This window comes from Serinus canaria, chromosome 19, assembly GCF_022539315.1.
Source record: "Serinus canaria isolate serCan28SL12 chromosome 19, serCan2020, whole genome shotgun sequence".
In the NCBI taxonomy this organism is placed as follows: domain Eukaryota; kingdom Metazoa; phylum Chordata; class Aves; order Passeriformes; family Fringillidae; genus Serinus; species Serinus canaria.
Window position 1 is genome coordinate 2,583,423 of NC_066332.1, and position 20,700 is coordinate 2,604,122.

General features: G+C 45.1%; 3 protein-coding genes across 9 annotated transcripts in view; 1 reads left to right on the forward strand and 2 right to left on the reverse strand.

The window, feature by feature from the left end:
• Nucleotides 1–10,770, reverse strand: part of VMP1 (vacuole membrane protein 1) — a 59,948-nt gene extending 49,178 nt beyond the window's left edge. The window contains exons 1-4 of one of the 3 annotated variants that reach the window (XM_030233754.2): nucleotides 10,673–10,759; nucleotides 7,779–7,971; nucleotides 3,601–3,702; nucleotides 1,029–1,164 (exon numbers count right to left, since the gene is read on the reverse strand). In XM_030233754.2, the coding sequence (XP_030089614.1) occupies nucleotides 1,029–1,164; nucleotides 3,601–3,676 (212 nt within the window). In that variant the 5' untranslated portion in view covers nucleotides 3,677–3,702; nucleotides 7,779–7,971; nucleotides 10,673–10,759. Of the gene's footprint in view, nucleotides 1–1,028; nucleotides 1,165–3,600; nucleotides 3,703–4,005; nucleotides 4,149–7,778; nucleotides 7,972–10,672 lie in introns of those variants that run through there. The other 2 variants (XM_009094808.4, XM_018919487.3) reach the window with 2 other exon arrangements.
• On the forward strand, nucleotides 10,756–12,354 carry PTRH2 (peptidyl-tRNA hydrolase 2). Of its 4 annotated transcripts, none has more exons than XM_050981617.1 (3): nucleotides 10,756–10,823; nucleotides 11,057–11,173; nucleotides 11,684–12,354. In XM_050981617.1, exon 3 carries the CDS (start codon nucleotides 11,705–11,707, stop codon nucleotides 12,224–12,226), a length of 522 nt encoding a protein of 173 aa, XP_050837574.1. In that variant the 5' UTR covers nucleotides 10,756–10,823; nucleotides 11,057–11,173; nucleotides 11,684–11,704; the 3' UTR covers nucleotides 12,227–12,354. The 4 variants fall into 4 exon arrangements, with proteins under 4 accessions (XP_050837574.1, XP_050837573.1, XP_050837572.1 ...); XM_050981616.1 differs by having other exon boundaries at nucleotides 11,057–11,151; XM_050981615.1 differs by having other exon boundaries at nucleotides 11,057–11,147.
• A 1,136-nt stretch (nucleotides 12,355–13,490) lies between these two features.
• Nucleotides 13,491–20,700, reverse strand: part of CLTC (clathrin heavy chain) — a 30,133-nt gene continuing 22,923 nt past the window's right edge. The window contains exons 28-32 of one of the 2 annotated variants that reach the window (XM_050981740.1): nucleotides 20,586–20,696; nucleotides 19,852–20,022; nucleotides 19,521–19,742; nucleotides 15,517–15,592; nucleotides 13,491–14,933 (exon numbers count right to left, since the gene is read on the reverse strand). In XM_050981740.1, the coding sequence (XP_050837697.1) occupies nucleotides 14,809–14,933; nucleotides 15,517–15,592; nucleotides 19,521–19,742; nucleotides 19,852–20,022; nucleotides 20,586–20,696 (705 nt within the window). In that variant the 3' untranslated portion in view covers nucleotides 13,491–14,808. The other variant, XM_050981741.1, reaches the window with a different exon arrangement.

Sequence of the window (20,700 nt, forward strand, 5' to 3'; positions counted from 1 at the left end):
ATAAAATAAATAAGCTTGGGGGTTCAATTTATTTGGGGTGTGGGGTGTAAAAGGGAATTAAGGCTACACTGGATAAAGCTGGTATTTTTCATACCAGTAAGTTCAAAAGCAAATGGAAACTCAGTGAATGTGAGCTGCCAGCACCTCCAGCCTAGCCCAGAGCAGTGAGCAGAGCCCTGAGCAGCAGGCTCAGCTCAGGCTGCAGAGGAGCAGCCACACAGCTGGAGTCACCCAAGGTGACATTAGATCCTGTCTCCTGGCTGGGAAAGGCTTTGTAAACTCAGTCCCAAGCACAACAGAGCCCAGTTACCAACACAAGCACTGGATGGCTGCTACTCTTGGCTTTTTCACTGCAGATTACACTCATGTTTTGGCAACCTAAAGCCTGGGCCTTGTGCCTTAAGAACTGGCTCTGCATTTCCAGCACTAGCAGGGAATGGCAGGACTGCTCCTCACAAATTCTCTCACTGGAATAAAAGCTGGTTTTATCCAGTGTGAAAATAACACTCAAGGAAAGTGCTTTAATAAATAATTTCCTGCTGTAAAAGGGCCACAGAGAAGCAAAGTCCTCTTTACAGCACCATAAACATCACTGCAAGCTCCAGAGAGCCCTGATCTCTGCCCTGGCTGAGCTGTTTGAAGATTACTCAGTGACACCAACACCTGCATGAGTAGGTCAGTGCTAACACTGCAGCCATAAGCACAACATCCCTTTGCCTTGAGGATCCCTAAACCCTGTCCCACCCTTTCAAACTGGAATATTCAACTCTTGAGAAAGGCAGTTTGCCATTTGCTCTCCCAAGCACCTTGCTGCACTTATGTAATTTAGGCAGAAGATCTGAGAGCACAGCTATGAGTGTGGGATGCTCCAGCAGCCACCTTTAAGGGACAGAAATACACATGTTCTCTGAAAAAAACAGTTTTCAAATTGTGAATCATCAGGGAAAGTGAGATGTCAGAATGACCTACTGAATCAGAGCATGGGTTTGCCCAGAACTCTTAGTAGAAGTTAAAGAAATGATCTTTACTTTATGGTCCATTCCTTCAAGTTTATTAGAGTTTCCAGGCAAAAATACTGCAAGGTAACAAGCGGTTTTTTCCACAGCACAATATTCAACCTCTCCTCTCGCTCCCTTCGCTTCCGCTCACTCAACATCGAGGAATCTGCAAATGAAAAGCAAAAAAAAATATCTGTAAAAGCACAGGCTGGCAGGTCAGCTGCTGTCCCACCCAAAAAAAAAAAAAATCTGTAAAAGCACAGGCTGGCAGGTCAGCTGCTGTCCCACCCCAGTGATTTTTTAAAATTTGTCAGAAAGTTAATGTGAGCTGTCGCTATAGAACACGAAATAACATGAGTGTACACAATGCTGCTCTTAAGGTGAAGAAAAGGGGAGTTTATTTTCTGACTTTAACATTTATTAGTTTTTTAAAAGTGACAGTGGATTGGAAGGTGAAAGTGCCACCTCTCCAATGACACTGGACAAACTAACAGTCTATTAAATTTCTCATTTTAATAAAAGAATGCAAAATAATAAGTTATTTACAAAAAGTGTGTAAAAAGTTTGTTACAAAAATGTAAACATCAGAAGGCTTAAAAAAATCTTAAAAAAATCAAAGCAACACGAGCTCTCAGTCATCCTTTCTCCTGATCCCAAAGCATTTGCTGCCATGCCTCGGGAATGAGGTGACATGCAGGGAATGCAGTGGTTTGTCCCCCTGGCACCTCCAGCAGCCTTTGTGCAGGGCACTGCCCGAGGAGCTGAAAGCAGCCAGACCCCAGGTCAGATGTGACCTCAGCACCTGCTGCAGGGACATTTCCCTCTGAACCTCTGAGCTGGTGCTTTTCCAGCAGAGCTATTCCCAGCTCCCACTTCCAGAGGATGGAATTACCTGGTGTAACTGGATAGGAGCACCTGCCCTCCCAGGCAGGAGCCTGGCCAGCCTCTCCCAGACTCCTCTCCTGGAAAAGAGCTGCTTTTGGAGCACAGCCCTGCCTGGCACTGAGCTCACACCCAGCCCAGGCCCTGCTCACAAGGCTTTTCTAATCAAGGTGCTCACAATAAGAATGAATAAAACCCCAAACCTGAGCTGGTTTTTTGGAGGAGAATGGCTTGTTCAAAGGTTGCCAAGCTAATGAGCAGTAATAATTTTTAAATTTTTAAAAATGAAAAAATACAAAAAAAAGCAATATGTATCTAAACAGACACCAAATTTGTTTAAACACCACTTACTACACAGTCACAACACATCTATTCTATTTTGCATTGTAATAACATTCAGATGTTTAAAAAGCTGTTGCATTTCAAATATTAAGCTAATCTGATCTCCAGCATACTGGAACCCAAGATGTATTATTTCAGTCTTACTCAAGTAATTGAACCATTTTGCCTTATCAGATGCTGATATTTACCCAGAAATTGCAGCTCTCATTAGTCACACAGCCCACTTAATTCTGTATTCCTTAGCTGCTTAAGATGAACTAACAGAAATCCTGGCAAATACTGAAGAACATCCACAGTCCCTCAGAGTTACAGAATGATTTAAGACTTTAAGTAAAAGGCTTTAATTTGTTCCATACATACAAACATGCAGTTAATCTTTTTCATTTAATACGTGTAATAAAAATGTTTCAACCTTGTTTTTATGACCTTGTTTTTAGTAAAAGGTCGTAAAAGACAATGGTGTAAGACTGCACACAACTTGAGAAATCACTTGATTACAAAACTTAATTAAATATGGAACTGGCACATTCAAAGCTGACAGGAAACAAACAAAGATGATTATAATTTCCATGCTTTACTACACAGCAGGGATAATTCAGTGACAAAAAAATCTTCATTAACTGTTTTCAGGTTATTTTTCATGAGTTCTAAACATTAATCCCAGGCTACTTCAGACATACAAGCAGGAAAAACAGAGGAGAGTCAGGAGGTGAAGGAGTTAAAACTCTTTTGTGGGTAATTTATCACTGAAACCAATAAATTATAGTGACACTGAATTTCAACAGAACAGCTAGAAATTGGGAGACTAATAACTGGATCTGTCCCAGAATAAATCAGATTTTTATTACCAAGAACTGACTTTTCAGTGCCAAAGGGTGGGGTTGTACAGCCTGACTTCCACAGCCACATATTTGCCAACAGAGTTAAACTTTTTTAGGTTTTTGTTGTTGTTGTAGCCTCTGTTGGTACCCAGGTCAGCTTTGTGGAGCTTAAATGTATGTGATCAAGAACTTTGGGAGAAGAAAGGAGTGTAAGAGAAATGTGAATGGAAATACACAGCATGAACCTACTCCATGGCTTTGAAATCCTAAAGCCCTCAGGTTTAGAGCTGACTGAGGTTTCTAAGATTGATTCAGGCATGGAGGCCCTCTGCAATATGTGGGTATAAAGTCAGAGAGTCCCAGAATGGCTTGGGTTGGAAGGGCCCCAAAGCCATCCCATCCCACCCCCCTGGCATGGGCAGAGCTGCCACTCCCTAGGTCAGGTGGCTCCACCCAGCCTGGCCTCAGCAGAAAACCAAAATCAATTCCTTTTCCATCCTGTGCTGTTTTACAGCCCACACAGGGCAGCTGAGAACACCAAGGCATTTCCCTCCTACCTGTGAAGTTGCCATTGTGCTGCTCTTTGCTCATTCTCAGGCGTCTCTGGTCACAGTCTGTGCCATTCTCTGCCATTTCATAGATCAGTCACCTGTGGGCACCTGAGAGCAGAAGAAACCCAAAAAGGACAAGGTGTGGTTCTGGTTAGGAGCACTCCACAAACACCCAGCAGCTCTCCAAATCCAGCTCCCACTCATCCTGCATTACACCATCAAACAGCAGAAAGTGATTCAATCCCCACAGTGACAAAGATTAAAACATTTCCACCTACAGAATTCTAAATTTTTCACTCAAATGACAAAACTCCCTCACTTCTAACAGCTGAACAAAAGCTCATTAACCAACCCCCTTCCTTGACCCAACCCACTGTTTGGGCTCCAGGAGCAGCAGAACTTTGTACAAACCTCACTTCCATCCTGAGATGCTTCAGGTGTGCTCCTCATCCTGGCACTAAAGCTTTGCAGGCTGTCACTAGGTCAGAAACCTCCCTGGCTGAAAGATTAGCCCTCAGTGTGGTAACCAAGAGACAGAGCTGCATCTCCTGCTCTGCACAGCCTGCTGTCTCTGAAGCACAAAAGGCAAACTCTTCAGAGGACAAGAGCTTTCTGATGGGAGCTTTGCTGGCACTGTCCATACTCTGCTGGTTTAGCTTCCCTCTAGAGAGATCAGCCCTAAAACAAAACCCCAAAAGAAGAGATGTGGTTTTCCTTATCCATGAGAGTAAATAATGCAAGAAGTGGGAGCCAGCACAAACCAGAGTGTTGCAAGAGTTGCCTTTTTTTTTCCTTTCAAAAAAAAAAAAAGAACAAACCACCCTGAACAGCTGACAATTCTTATGCAATCAAACACAAAGAGAGTAACCAGTCAGACTCCTTGTTTTAAAAACCCTCTCTTGAATCTTAAAACAGTTTCTAGAGTTTTATTTGGAAAAGAGAGTCATACAAAGCTAAAGCATTTTATTTGCATTGTATTTCTGCCTGTAAGCATACCTGATTTACAGTTTTTGATACATTGCTTTTGTTGGAAAGAAAAGTGGTGCAGTATTGAAATGACAGGTTATATAAAGCTGTCCAGTGGAAGAAATTGAAGTTCTACAGAAAAAATACTTCCCCATTGATTTATGTTAGGCTGAAGAGCCAAGCAGCAACTCAGGTTTGGTAAATAGTGAGTGAGGTCACCCCCTGGATTCAGACTGCAATAATTTTGTCAAATTTTAAAATAAAATGTTCAAAGATTTCAGATGCTGTATTTGACATTTCCAGGGTGCCAAAAGTCAGTTTTAGACAGGTGTTTTTCTAAACAGGTACAAGCCATGTGCATTACTTACAATTCAGATAAAACTGATAGCTAGAATTTAATTAATTAAGGTTTTAGTTAAAATCCAGTAGACAAAAGCACTGAAGTCTCAAGAAGGAGTCCTTTCTTCAACACCTCCCCCTGACACAAAATGTGCAGTAACAGAAATCTGTCTGGTTAAACAAGGCAGGAAAACCTCATCTCATGCCTGTTACAGCTTTTATTCACTGCAGTGTGAACCCCAGAATACCCAAAGCACCTAAAAAATGAACAAAATACCTTTGCAAAAACTGAAAAATGCCAAGGGCTCCTAAGTCAGCCAAGGACAAGAGGCCTGAGCTGCTGCAGTGGGAGCTCTAGAGCATCACTCTGCATCACCTGCAGCCCAGAGACTGCTCAAACCCCAGGGAAATGTGAAGCTCTCCCTCTCCCAGGTGAGTTCAGAGCAGCCTGACCCTCTGGAGCTACCCCAGCCCTCAGGGGAGGATAACAGGCAAGTTGCTATGGCAATAGCAGGATCAAATGTTCAGCCACCCCTTAGTTCCACCAGGATAGGTGGATCCTGTTTTGTTTCTCACTTCACTCAGCTGTGCTTATTTTTATATATTTTAAAGTACGTATTTATGAACATCTACAATGTAAGTTTACATGCACACCTACCCCTGTATATACCACAGGAATTTACACACACAGAGCTCAAACTGCAGAGGGCAATATTTAAATTACACACCCACAGCCAGCAAGCCTGATGTTCACAGAAAGCTGCTTAGGAAGCAAAAGCCATCCAGAGCTATTGAGCACACACAGCAATGCTAAAAAAAAGTGTTCTGGCTTAGGGAACTTCAGTCACATTTTGTTGACTTAAATATAGCAAAGATTAGGAAAAAAAAGCCACAAATTTCAGTGGAAGCCACACGTTCATCATTTTGAAATCTGTCTTTTTTCACATGTGCAAATCTAGCCTTCAAAATGAAAGTCTTGATTGGTTTGGTCTCTGCTCTCAGCTTAATTACACTCCATGGAGGTTGATTTAGTGCAATGCCAACTGCTCTCCATGTTTGATGCTACAGCCCAGGCTGTGCACAACACTGAATTCCAGTGCAATCCATGAAACTCCTGCATCTCTGGGGGGCTCAGGTGTGTTGTTCCCAAGGCATGACAGCTTTTTTTCCAGGTGCTCAACTGCCAGAGCCACTTTTACCCTGCCTGCTTGGAAAGGCACTAATCCAGGATTAGCTTTGCATAATACCACCTCCAGTACACAAGTCAAGTTTGCACTGAGGCAGACAAATAATCCCTTCCACACTTCTGTAGGACAAGTACTTGTCAAGAAGGTCTTAAAGTTCAACCATTCTGCAGGAAAGCTCTAAAAATTCCTATTTAAAACCACAGCTGACTTGGAGATGGGATACCTAGCACATGGCAGGGCTGAAAGGGCTGCAAACCCTTCCTGGCTCCAGAAAAGAACCTCCCTGGTTTACCTCAGTCTAATTATACTGAAAGCATCTTAGCAAAGGGACTGGAGGATGCACATCCCCTCAGCTCAGCACCCTTGATCTGCTGTGCTGTTTGATGCCCATCAGAACCACTAGTCCTGCACTAATCCCTCCCCACAGGGATGAACTGGAGTGGGAGGTGACCCAAAATGGAGTTATCCCTCATTAACTCACTCCATATTCTCAAGTCGACACCCAATCCATGAGAGCTCACCACAGGAAATTAAATTCCATCTGCTAAACAGAACTTCACTTCTGACAGATGCTGGGAAAGACACAGAGCCCATCTCTAAAAATAAATTTGCCTACTGCATGGAGTACTTAGCAGCAAACATAAAAATAAACTATTTAAAAGAGCGAGGAAAACAACTGTGGCCAGTTTTTGTATCAGGGTGGCTGAGATCATTTGTTAGAGCTCTGCTCACACAGGAACTGCTTTGTAGGGTTGAACAAAGAGCTGACAATCCACCATTGAGCTTTAGTGCAACCCAAAACATGAAGTATAAAAAGACAATTATTGCTAGTCAAAAATGCAAATTGGTCAACAAAAAGGGTTTATGGTAACTGTGACTGGCACGTCACAGCCTAAGTGAGACAAAGCAAAACAAGCTATCAGAGCATGAGAACACAACAAAATCGGGCACTGCAGTATCTGCTCTCTGTAATCAGAGAAAAGGACAAAAGTCTCTTCTCTGGAGCTCTGGGGAGGCTGTGGAAGCACCAAGTGTTGGTGCACTTATGCAGAAGGGACCAGTTTGGGACAAACAGCTGGGTGTCTCCACTCTCACCTGTAGGAGCAGAATGTGGGCTCCTGCTGTACTAAGGATTTTTGGAGGACTCCTTTCCAGGGTGCTGGAACAAGGAAGCTGTTTCCGTGAGCTCACTGCTCTCCCAGACATTGTTTTTTGAATCACTAATTCTTACCACTTCTTACTGAAAGAGCCCTGAGTCTCACCTCCATCACTTCCTGCTCACACAGCTCCCAGAACCAGAGTTAGAGCTTGAAGAATTTTGTTGTTCCCCCAGCCACCTCAGCAACACATCATTTCCAGTTAGACCTTGCATTTAAAGCCAAATGTTCCAATCCTGTTGCTTCCTTCTCCTCAACTTTTCTGACATTCCTTCTTCTTTTCCTACACCCCTGTTCTTCAGTTACAATAAGGAGAAAAAAGGATTAAAATCCAGCCTTTCCAGTTAGGTAAAGAATTGCACATCTGAGAGAAGGGTTTTTCTTCAGTCATTAAATGCTCTACAGAGAGAATAAGTTAACAATTCCCTGGCAAAGAAACCTGGAGAGCACTTTCCCTCAAAAGCCAAAGGCTGCCTGGCACAGGAACCCATTCAGGTGAAGGATGGGATCAGTTTGGAAGTGAAACATTACCTACCCTTCCAGCTCCTCCCAGCTATTCCCTCTCCACCACTTCTCCAGGATCTGAAGGTGCTGGAGGAGCCAACCACGTCCTCAGCTCTGCAGCCCAAAGACTCCTCTTGCAAAGCTGCTGCCCCCACAGAGCAAGAGAGCACGGTTCATGTGACACTGGAGTGACACAGCCCCTCACCTGGGGGTTAATGACTTTCCTGAAGATGACAGAAAATAGAAAAAGTGACGGCTTGATTTTTTTTTCCAGTCCTTCAGCACTCCTGGGAAGTATTCAATTAAAATAAATGAGGCCACATCTGAAAGATGTTCCAAATCTCCACAGATTTAGCCATAATGGGTTATTTTGATAGGACTGCATTTATTCCCATACTAAAAATGTTTTTCCTAACTAAAATAGTTTAATTCCTCAAAGGAGAAGTAATTCAGTTAAAGACCACAGGTTTCCATTTTGTGGGTTATGCCTCTGTACACCAGACCTATTTTCCAATTCCTGCCCAAATAAATCATCTTAGAATTTAGAGTTAAAATCCCTTTTTTTTTTTTTTTTTAATGGGACTTTGGGATGCTTTTTAGGAAAGACTGTTGTAACATGAGCTTCAGGGATGCCATGCAATTTCTTTTGAGTTCATGGAAAGTTCTGTCCCTGCCATTAAAGCCACATACATTAAACTGATCTTTTTGGTGTATTTTTTTTTTCTGGTGAAACATGGATTTTAATTACATCCAGCAGTAGAATCAGGTGCTGTAATAAAGCAGTAGAGATAAATAGATGAAAAGGTGAGAGCCAGGATAAGAGGATATGCAGAGGAGGCACAGCACAGATGAAAAGGGATGAACACAAGGACCTGACAAAGCCCAGAGTGGCTGAAAGCAGCTCCTGAGATAACAAATTCTGCTTTTCACAGGAACAGTCTCTAAGTGCAGCCAACTCAGATTTCACACTTGGCCATCCACTGAGGACACACTGCCCAGACAAGGCTCACAGAGGCCAATTCTGAGCCCTGGGAGAAAGAAAAATATTCTTTTAATAAGTTTGAAATAACCTGAACAACTGCCAGCCTCACTAATAACATCTGGCTCCCTCTGGTCCAAGCAGCACCAAACCCAGCAAGGTTTAGTGGTTCTGGTGCTGTCCTATGATTGTGTTTGAAGCTGGTACAAAAAGCTCAGTGTTGCAACAGCTTCAAGGTTGTGCCCTTTGTCCTCAGGGAATAGCAAAGTCCACCCAGCTCAGATCTGTCCACAAGGAAGAGAAGTTAAAGTTCCAACCTGCACATAACTCTGTCTCCCACCACAGCACATCAGGAATTACAGGTTGGTTCTTTTTGTTTTGTTTTAAACACACAGGTTTTTAAGAAATAAGGAATCTCCAAGCATGCACTAATGGCACAGATCACCCTAAGGAGAGCTGCTCACGAGGTGCAGTCAGAGGCAGTTATGACATTCAGAAGGAATTCCAAGACAACAACTTAGAAAAAAAAGATTTAAGGCAGAAAGAGTGCAGTTGTTCCAACCTACTCACCTTCCTCATTGCTACCACCCACTTGAAAGCTACTGAGTCTCCTCCTACCCTTCCCCACAGCAATTACAAACACCAGTGACTTCAGCAGCTCAGCAGGACACAAAAAAAAGCTCAGACTAATAAAGAGAGCTCATCTCCCACTGCACAGCTGGAAAGTGGCTTTTGGAACCCTCATCTGAGAGCAGGGGATGAAGCCATCGTTACAACTGTCATTTATCCCATAAGGAATAAAGGAAAGTCTATTCCATGCTGCAGAAATGATGATTGGAAGAAGGAGGACTGACATAACAAAGATTGCTTCAATGGGAAAATCAATGCATTAAGAAGAGCTGATGTATGTTATCATAAGGTGTTAGGAAGCATGAGAATTCCTCATCAAACTGAGGTGAAACAATCTCTAAAAGAGCAGAATTCCTAACAGCAAAACAGCTCCAAAATCCACTGCCCAAACACAACACATGTGGTCCAAGGCATGAAGGAATAACACCACACTGTCTCCACCTCGACCCACATTGTCACCATTAACTAAACCAGGATACCCACTTGTTGGTAAGCACAGAGCAGAGAAAACAAGGGCAGGAGGAAACCCTGAAGAAATGTCATAGGTGCAGTTGGAAGGGGATAACCTGGATTCACAGCACTTTATAGATAAATAGCTGCTATGAAACATCACCCCTTCTCTCAGGTCACCTTCATGACCTGCCAGGCATTTGAGAGGCAAAACTGGAATAAAACGGGAATCTTGCTGCTTTATTATCTGCTGTAAACACCACATGATATTGGCTAGAGAAATAAAAACCAGACGAGGTGCTTAACGCCGGTGAGCAGAAATGTTCCCATGGATTTGGGCCTCACAGCCACGAGCCCCGGGCGGCACACGGGGATGGCGGGAGCACCCAGCCGGGAAAGCACAGCACACTTCCAGTGGAAAAGCAGACAAAGGCCATCGCTACCTGCCTCTCCGCAGGGAGCAGGACGGATTTCTCCCTGTGACATCAGGCACCGTCCCTTGGGCCGGAGCAGGGCGAGTCTATCCCACCTTCCCGGGGCTTTGGAGGAGCGGAGCCGCTCTCCAGCGCGGTGAGGGGGCAGAGGCTCATTTCTCGCCCTCAAGGCCGGCGAGCAGCAGCCTCCCCTCCCGCCCTGCTCCTCCACAGCATTCCCGGCTCCTACACGGCTCCCTCGGCTCGCACAGCACCGGGGCCGCCCGGCCCGGGGGTCCCCTCTTGCCACCGTCGCCTCAGAGCCGGAGGGGCCGTGAGGGGAGCGGGGCGGCGCTGCAAGGGCGCGATGGGCAGCGCTGAGGGGTCCCGCTGAGGGGCCGGTGAGGAGACCCCCGCCCGCTGGGAGAGCCCCGGGCCCGACCCCGCACTCACCACGCTCCGGCGGCTCCGCTCGGCCCGGCACAACGCGGAACTGGGCCCGGCACAGCACGCCCCGTCCCGCCCCGGGCTCCGTCACTTCCCGAGCGCCGCGGTCCCGTCACCTCCGGGCGGGCGCGGCGGAGCGGCCAGGCGGGAGCGGCAGGTGAGCGCTGAGGGGATGCTCCTCCATGGCCCCCTCGTTTTCCCCCTGAGGGCCGCGGGGTCCCCGCACGGTTCCGTCCCCGCTCGGTCTCTGCCCTCCGTGTCCGCTCGGGCCTGGCGGGGCTGAGGTGCCGCAGCCCGCAGTGGAGATGGAGGCGGGCCCGCTCCTCAGCTGAATTTAGAGTATTGATTTAAAACCTACCGGGATTTCACAGTTTTTCTCCCCGTTTTTAGGTGTAATTTTGACATGAGGAAAGGCTGAGAGAATTGGGAGTGTTCAGCCTGGAGAAGAGAAGCTCCGGGGTGACCTAATTGTGGCCTTGCAGTAGGTGAAGGGAACTTAGAGGAGAGGTGGGGCAAGGCTAATTACAGAGAGAGAGGCCTGGGGTGATAGGACGGGGGGAATGGGTTGACACATTGACAGCCGGGAGGGTTGACTGGATATTAAGAAAATATTTTTCCCTGTGAGGGTGGTGAGATCCTGGCAGCAGAGAAGCTGTGGCTGCCCCATCCCTGGAAGTGTCCAAGGCCAGGCTAGACAGAGCTTGGAGAAATCTGGGATAGTGTCCCAGGTGTCCCTGGCCGTGGCAAAGGGTGGAACAGATGAACTTTAAGGCCCTTTCCAACACAAATCATTCTATGATTCTATGATAATTGTCCATTTTATCTTAGCTCTGGGTCAAAGCCCATCACCAGTGAGATGTTTGCAGTCAGAAAGCTGTGTCTGGGGATCTGTTCCTTTGTGTTTCTAACAAATGTTCTTTGTCTTCAAGTAACCAAGTGAAAACCAGGTGAGAGCACATGAAATGCTCTCAGAAGCTGAGAAACCCTCAAGTAAATCCTGTTTTTCCCCCCTTCCAGAGGCAGTCTCCAAAATCCACCATGATTTCCCTCTCTGAGCCTGAGTTCCTGAAAGTCATCATCGGAGTTGTGTGCGGTGTGTGCCTGGGCTGGGGCATCCGGGGGAGGCTCCGCAGGAAGCCTGGATCTGGAACAGTGCCAGAACCTTCCAGCAGCCTGGGGGGCGAGGCAGACATCATGGGGGAGTCTGGGGAGCTCAAGCTGGTGCTGATCGTCCGCAACGACCTGAAGATGGGCAAGGGCAAAGTAGCAGCACAGTGCTCCCACGCTGCTGTCTCTGCCTACAAGCAGGTTCACAAAAGGAATCCCGAGCTCCTGAAGCAGTGGGAATATTGTGGACAACCCAAAGTGGTCCTCAAGGCTCCCGATGAAGAGACTCTGGTGCAGCTGCTGGCTGAGGCGAAGCGCCTGGGGCTGACTGTGAGCTTGATACAGGATGCTGGGCGTACTCAGATTGCTCCAGGCTCCAGGACAGTCCTTGGGATTGGACCAGGACCAGCTGATGTCATAGATAAAGTTTCTGGTCACCTTAAACTCTTCTAAACCGGTACCAAAAAAGACCTGGATGTGTTCATGTATGTCAGTACTGAAGGGATAAAAATCTAAGTTTGGGGTTTTTTGCCATATCTTCCCTCAGTGTTAATAAAATAAGGAAGTTTTGTAAGATTTAATTTGTAAATCATGAGTTTCTCTAGCTTGTGTTCCAAAAATGGGAATTCTAGGCTCAGGCCAGTTGAGGAAAGCAGAGCTGGCACAAAAGGAACTCAGTAAATTTACAACTTGTGCAATTGTTTGAAGGTTTTGCACATTGGTTGATGACTTTGAGTTTCCTCTTTCTGCCTGTTTTCTGTAGTGAATTCTTTAATTCAGAAAGGCTCAGCTGCTGAAGCAGTTAAGAACTTGAGCTGGGGGTAACTGTAGCCAACTTCCTGCCCAAACAACTGCTGCAACTACTTGTAACTGGTACCAGGCTGACCAGTTCAACTGGATTTGCAGCCCAGACCAGTAAACAGTTGTGGGGAGCAGCTGTAAGCTGAGCTTCCCTCTGGAGGGGTCTGTGTAGCTCCTGCATGTGCAAAAACGTGCAGTTAAGCCAAGGTTTGGGGAGTTACCCCTTCATATAAACAACTGGGCACTCAGGGACAGGCTTAAATCCTGGTTTTCTTGGGATTAACAGATACTCCTGGGTTTAAGGAAGCACCCTGCTACAGATATTAGTGCACAGTTCAGAGCACCTTGGGGGGTTCCAGTAAATTCTACTTGTAGTTTGTGAGAGTTCTGTTAAGTACCTTTGCCGACCTCTCAGCCATGTGCTCCAGCTGAGTGTTGTGAACAAGTTTGGAGGAGAGGGAACAGGATTTATGTCCATCTCCAGCCATCCACAGACCCAGAGGGAATGGCAGCAGGGCTGAAATGCCAATAAACAGAGGATGGAAATGTTTTTATACTGCACCTCTTACTTAGAGGCAGAATCCTTTTCAGAGACTCACTGCAGACTCTGCTCCACCCCTGCTGACTAGGGAGAGTCTGGGGCAGGTGAGCCCCTGCCAGCCCCATTCCATGGAAGTGCTGCAGTGCCCAGCCCCAGGATCACAGCACACAACCCTGGAGGCTCACAGGAGGAACAGGGACTGGGATCTGGATCCTGATGCCCAGAGTGGCTCCTGGGTAAGGAAGAGGGAGTGGGATCTGGGATCTGGATCCTGATGCCCAGAGTGGCTCCCGGTTGAGAGACGGGAGCTCCTAGAGTTGTTGGAAATCTGGCCAGTGCTGTCAGACTCATTCCACTCAAATATGACAGTATTCATAAAGAAACATTTAAGTCAATTTTATTTGAAGCTAAATATGTTTAAGGCAATTTACATACCTAGAACATGATCTCAATTGAACTGGCACACCCTACTACAATCCTAATGTATAATCTGGTCAAATATGCTGGAGTTGACCACAGTGCAGCCAACTGGTGAAAAGTGCTATTTTCTTCTCTCTGGCATAATCTCTCTCTAGAAAAAGCATTACATATTTCCCTGTATTGCCCCCTCAGTGCAAGACCCCGCTACTGGTCCCCATTGCTGCTCTGCTGCTGGCCCCTCAGACCCCTGGCTGCACACACCTGCATTGCCCCCCACTACCAGCACTGGAATACTTGCTTTGAGTCCAAAGGTCCTTTTTTTGAAGACAGTAAAGTGAAGCTACCACTATGCAGCATGTCCACAGTCCAGTAATTTATTTTTAAATTGCGTAATTTCAAATTGCACAAACAAAACTGAACAGCAATATGCTTGAATTCTCTCTTCTGTACACTCAAAACAGTGATCTAAAACACCACAATATCCAACATACACAAACCTCAGGGCAGGGTTAGTAAATACACAGATTGGAATCATGGTGCTCTGTTCCTGAATGGAATGTCCCACAAAAGCACAGGATACAGCACAACATAAGGTCATCTGTTACATATGGAGTGAGCAAAAAGACACTAGCATTTTCTATATGCATAACTGGAAAAACCTGCATAGGTTAAGGGGAAAAAAAAAAACCAAAAAAAACAAAACCCAAAACTTTTACTCATTTTAAGTCAGGCAAGGTTGTCTGTACGCATTTTAAATTCTTTTAGAGCTATGCAATCCAACCCAGGGAGGATATGCTGATTAGTGTTGTCTCTTGTCAGCAGTCTTGCAAGGTCAAATACAAGTATCTTGGCTTTAGCTTTCTCCAAATATACAGTGAGACTTAAATGCATTTAGAATAGACAGTACATACCGTAAGCTGCTCACATACAATGAACTTAAGATTCAATATTAGAGTGTAACACTATAGAGTGCAAATCAGAATCTTCACAATAGACTTAATGGTAATAAGCAGTCCTGCAAAAGCCCACTTGAACAAAGTCGTTTAAACTATTCCCCTTCTGAAAGTAAAAGTCTAAATGACATGGAATGTGAAAAAGATTTAACAGAAGTGATTCAAATCGTTCGCGCTAGAAAAAACAGTCCTTCATGAAATAAAGGTTACAAGAACACGAGGCAGAACTCTTTGCTTTTCCCTGTTATGAGTTAAAGCGGGGAGGGACGGTGGAGTTTCAGTAAGAAAAGTTGCTGCTCCAGGCTGGCTTGTGCTGCATCTCACATGCTGTAGCCGAAGCCGGGCTGCGGCTGCCCGTAGGGAGGGGCCGTGTAGCCATAGCCGAAAGGTGCCTGCGGAGGAACTGCCACGCTGGGTCCTGCTGTCAGCATCAGCTGGGGCTGGCCTGCAACACACAACGGGGTCTTACTCCTCTTTCTCAACTGAGAAATCACTCTGCTAAATGCCTGAAAGTTTTCAGGAGGTGTTTTCTATGTTTCACCCTGCTGACCTGGACTGGGCTTCTTCAGGGCCACAATGGGTAAAAAGCTCAGGACACAACACACGGCTAAAAATACTATAGTGTAAAGAATATTAAGAAACTCTTACTAGAATAACCTGGACATAAAGAAAATACCCAATATAAAGTAAGTATAAATGTGCTTTAGATATAAAGCACATTGCACAAGATGAAAAGAACCCCTTGCTGGAAGTCTGGAATAGCACGGCTCCTGTATAGCTTTCCTTAAGGAGCCAGGACAACCTTCAGTCCTGCAGTCCACAGCCCACCTCAGCAGCCACAGCACTTATCTAGTATTTTGGAACACTTGGAATACTTATCTAGTATTTTGGAACACATTCCTTAAGACTTGATTTCACATAGAGAATGTTCCCATTTCCCAGGACTTTCTCAGGAAAAAAACAAGATTAGGGAAGGCTTGTTTAAAAAGTGAAATATGTTACTGATAGCACACAAACTAAATCATTACCATAAACAATAGGTTGTGTTTCTGTAGCTTGCTCCTCTTCCTTTCTCAAAGACTCTGATGCATCCAGTTTATCCACCTGGAATTGAGACCAACAATTAAAGAAATCTCCTCTAAAACAGGTACTTATTCGTGGCAGAGAAGTGGAAAAGCCTTAGTGGTATGTCAACACCCATCAAGAAAAGGAGACCATTTACAAGTTAAGATCAATTCAAGTAGCAATGTTGGTACTGGTGCAGTCAAGATTATCTGTTTCCTGAAAAAAATCCCTCACTGAGGGATTTTCAACTACTTTGAAAGCTCACTCCAGGCTGAAGCTTTGTACAAAAGGTTCTGGACTGGACTGGAGCTGGACAGTCTTTGGACTCAGTCTCAGATTTGAGCTCAGTCTGAATTGGAGACCTCTGGCCTTGGAGCAATTGCCAAGATAATGCCCAGACCTGGAGAAGTTTCCCTGGAGGTGACATTGAGGCAAAGTAATCTGGTTTGTATTTGGATAGAGCAGACTGCAATAGCATCCGACATGTCACTTGAGCCTCAAGATTTCACTTTCCAAACCCATTCACTCATGCAATTTAAGTTCAAATGCAGAGAATGCATGTGTATAAGACTTGCTTTTTCCACTCCAGAACTGTGTGGCAGTCAGCCTAAACCCACAGATACTCCAATTCTTCCAGCTTTACACACAGTAACAGACAAGCCTGGCCAGCTTCACTGCTGCACTGCAAGTGCAATGGTGCTGTTTGCCCACCCCTACAGAAAGGCAAGAGAAGGAACTTCTGCAGTGAATTATTGCTCATTTCTAGGACAGATCCAAGGGAACTCAGCATTTCTAAGGCAGGCCCTGAAACTAAAACCACAAAATGAGGTATTGGTATTTTACCTGGGAGATAAGATTTAGAACAAAGTCAGAGATAAACATGCCAATTACTTTGAAAGACAATAATACAACTCACAAGATTAACCTTTCATTTGTGTCCTTAATAAAGGAGTTTGAAGGCTTCCTGCACTTACATAGGGTCAGTGTTATTTATTCAACTACAACATTCACAAGTGAGTTCTGAGCTGAACTCTGCTACATGAGCAAATATCTGCTAGCAGCTCCTAGAGCTGTGATCTCTCCTTTCAGCTGTGAGTTAAAATGTGTGTTCCATAAACCTGCTCCTCTGTAACCTCAAGCTGAGGCACAACTCCAGGGAGTGGCAGAAGTCCTGAGCTGAGTTCCCTCAGTGACTGGGCTTCCATGGCCAGCCTGGTGGTTGCCTCCCACAGTATCTGGCTTGCTGCTGCCAAAGTGCACGGGATTGTATCCAATGCTCCAAGACTCATTTCCAGACACCGTGCTGGGAACTGCACTGTTTTTAACTCAAAACAGCAACACACTGAACACACAGGCACAAGTTTAGAGATGCAAATCCAAGGAGAATGTGCAGAGTTTGCTACTGAGCAGAGGCATTTGGCTTACTCACACTTGGAAAGCCTCCAGCCCAGGACATTCAATGCATTTTGGACCCAGTTTTGATGCCTCCCCTCAGAGCTGAACAAATACTGACAAGAACAAGCGCAAGTTTGAAACCAGCCCTCAGGATGGTTCTTACACCACTTGCTCGAGCATCACCAGCTTCAGGGCCCCTACACTTGGAGCAAGATTGACTGAAAGGCTTTTCCACAGGGACTGCAATAAGCTGCAGAGGAAAAGTAACATGCATTCAATGTTATCGTGTTATGTGTGCATGAAAAAGAGGCAAAAGTACTGAAGCACGAGTGAGGTCTGAAGATGACTGCCATACAGGCTCCCCCCAAAAAACCACACGCAGCCCACAGCAATGCCTTGGAGCTTCAGGAGTAGTGGGATGTAATTGCAATGACTGCTACACATGCGTAGTTTATGCAAACACTGCAGTTCAATTACCTTTTTTCACACACACGCTCTCCTACTTTCCTTACTAGCTGCTGAAGGACCTTACACTACGTGTCTTAGGTTAGCCTCGAGTTCCAGTGGTGTCTTTACAACCAGCAGTTTTTGCATTTAGTCCAACTTCAAGGTTGTCTGTAACTTTGGTTTGCCCCTTTGCTGAACCACATTAATGGAAAACTCCTGCAGGGGCTGACCCCTGGGCTCAGGAGGATCACAGTGGCATTTGTAGGGAAGCAGATGGACAGAAAACCTTGGATTGCCCTTCTGAAGGTCAAAGTTACGTAGCAAAAGGCAAGCCCTGGAGTAGCCTCAGAAGAGCAATAAGCATTACCATTTTTATATTTTTTTTTAATGAGGTAGCAAAAGAGGTTTAGTGAAGCTGAAGAGCTTGGAAGGCAGTCTTTTTTGGACAACTACTAGAAATTTACTATAGGGAGGAGAACCACAGACTTGTAACAGCTGAAGTTTTAAGTTGCTACATGAACTAGAGCATTGTGTGGATTAGATCAGCACCATGAGAACTGACACCTGAGTGAGGAAGAGTCCCTCTGGAGCAGCCAGTATCTACTCTGCCTACGGTCAGCGCGCATTAGTCATGGTCCAGAGATCAGGAACTGGATCACAGCCCTTCAACTAGCAAATGCCAGACTGATTTAGGGATTCACAGACTTATTTCTTATTGTAGGAGGTTGTTCCAGTCAGATTGGCTGTCAAATAATAGCACTCGTGCAAGTATTTGTGTGTTGTTTCAATTGTGGGCTGACTGTGATCCAACTGATCACCTGTATGCCCTTCCTGAGGATCTATTAGCTTATTAGTAGCAAATGAATCTACTTTTCTCCTACAGCACTAGCTAGTGAGAGTTAAACAATTTGCAAATGCTTTAGTGATATTTTGTTTGGGGAAAAAGCAGTAGCAGCAGTGTAGTAAACATAGGAAAGAAAAAAACTCATGCAGAATCCTTAGACTTAGTCCTCCAGACTTAAAGATGGAAAACAAGAATCAACTTTCACCTTTTCCTTTATTGCATCAACCTGCAAAGGAATTCAGAAGGTGCAGCTTAGAAAAATCAAATTCCATATTTAGCATATAAAAAGGTAGAAACAAAAGCGTCAGGGAAGAAATAATTAAGGTACAGGTGAGTAAAAACAAAAGTACACCAGAAGTATCTGCTTTAGAAAGGCAGCTCTGCTTCTTGCTGGCTCTTACTTCATTAACTACAACAAAGCTACATCCTAATCCTGTATCAGATCAGGAAATGTTTATCTTTAAGAATCTATTACTCCCACCAAAGGCGTGGTGTTGCTTGGTGCAGGCATCTCTGACAAACAGTTGTATTGCTCAGCCCACCTCCCCCAAAACAGCATTTCAGGCTGGCTACAGAACTACAGGTAGTTCTGCCTTTGGAAGGAACAGCCAGGCAAATTTCTGGACAAACAGGCACCTTAGTCTTCACTGACTGCATGAAAGAAAAGCTAAACTAAAGCTTGGAAAGGTCTTAATCATTAAATAATTTATACCATTTCTCTGGAAGATACTCCAAAAGCTTCATCTAGGAAAATCTTGCTAGTGACAGCTGGATTTAACTCAAGTCTGTTCAAGTCTGTCAGAGCATTACCGAGTAGCTCCCCCCTCCTGAGTCACTTCAAATAAGAGTTGTAATTAGTGCCATTAAGTGTCAGAGCCACATTTTAGAGTTAAATGCATAGCAGAATAAGTTATCTCTAGGTCTAGCTATAAAGCTGTTTTAGTACACAGTCTAGAATGTAGTTAAAGCTTGATCCCAGCTGGGATTCCTGACTGACACAGCACAGGAAATGCCTGGAGCCTGGAACTACTTTAGACACTGCCCAGGGTCAGGCAAATACTACTGATGTAGGTTCTGTAATTGGTAGAGGGTGAAGCCTGCAAGTGTTTCAGCCTCTTAGAGGGCGAAGTCTCTCCCCAGATGGACTGAAAAATAAGTGTGGACATGGACAGACAGACATTGGACGAAGCCCAAACCAATGTTAGTAGCAAGCAGACAGTCTCAAGGCATTCACCACAGTGACTAACAAGCTCTGGGTGCTGGAGAAGCACCTGCTCTTACCTTGGTCAAGTATTCCTTCATGACCTGGATAAAGTATGGCATGGCAAAGTCCATAATGTTGTGCCTCCACGCTGTTTCCAAGACAACATCTGGCCTTAGGAGATCGTAGCAGGTGAAGAGACAAGCACCAAAGCATTCCCTCTTGTTCTCCTGCAAGAACCACTGCAGCAGCTCTTCTGCCAGCTCAGTATCTTTGGATTCGGAAGCGTACTGCATGGCATCCTGTAACAGGACAGAGCCTCAGCCTCGGGGGACACAACAACCCACAAGGTGCTGTTAACCAAGAGCCAACAAGGCAGAGCTGCTAAAGCTGCTCTGGGTGCTGCCTCACCTTGTAGAGCCTGTCCTTCTTGCAGAGCTCCACGCTCTGTTTCCAGCGGTTGTTGCCTTTGAAGAGATAGGCAGCGATCCTCCGGAACTCTATGAGCTCGTGCTTCTCCAAACGTTGGGCAAGAGAAATGTTGTCAAAGTTGTCATAAGCATCTATAGAAGTCCTAAGAGCCTGAGTGAAGCAGAAAAAAAAAAAGTCACACCTCAGATATACAACTGCACCCATAAAATGCAAATATTTTCCAATGGTTCTGTATTCCTGCTTGTAGGAAGATAAAGTATTCCAGCCAGATCAGCTATTTTATTTGAGAAGCTGCTGCTTGACACACATGGAGTTTAGATGTTTCAGTCAGTATTTTTCAGTAGGTTAAGAGTCTCTGCAGTAGAACACCCAGACATCACAACTGTTCAGCTCTTCAGTGAGTCCTTTTGGTAGCACCCAGTGTTTGTTTGCCTTAAATAAAAGCTGGCACACTTAAAACAAAGTAGCCACTCCACCCCAAGAGGAATGACACTAAATGCTCTCAGAAAGCCACTAACACTTCTCCACTTAATCCTTGGCTCCTCACCACTAACTCACTTTAAAGCTGGAGAACATACACTTAAGGAATTAAAGTTAACAGCAAGCAGGTAAAAACTACTGAAAATGAGGAAGAAAACTGTGTTTCTACACATTAAACAAAGGCTGAGAATATGAGGTAAATCCAGAATCAAGTGCTGCAAGACAAGACATACCTGGTAATCTTCTTCAATAATGAAGAGGTTGTTGAGGGACTCGTTGACTGATTTGTTGTTGTGATTTTGAACAGAGCGCAGGTAAGGCTTAACCAGGGGCAGCTGTTTAACCTGC

Bases quoted from the DNA above. Each gene is read 5' to 3' on its own strand.
- PTRH2 (XM_050981617.1), top strand. From the start codon at position 11,705: ATGATTTCCCTCTCTGAGCCTGAGTTCCTGAAAGTCATCATCGGAGTT.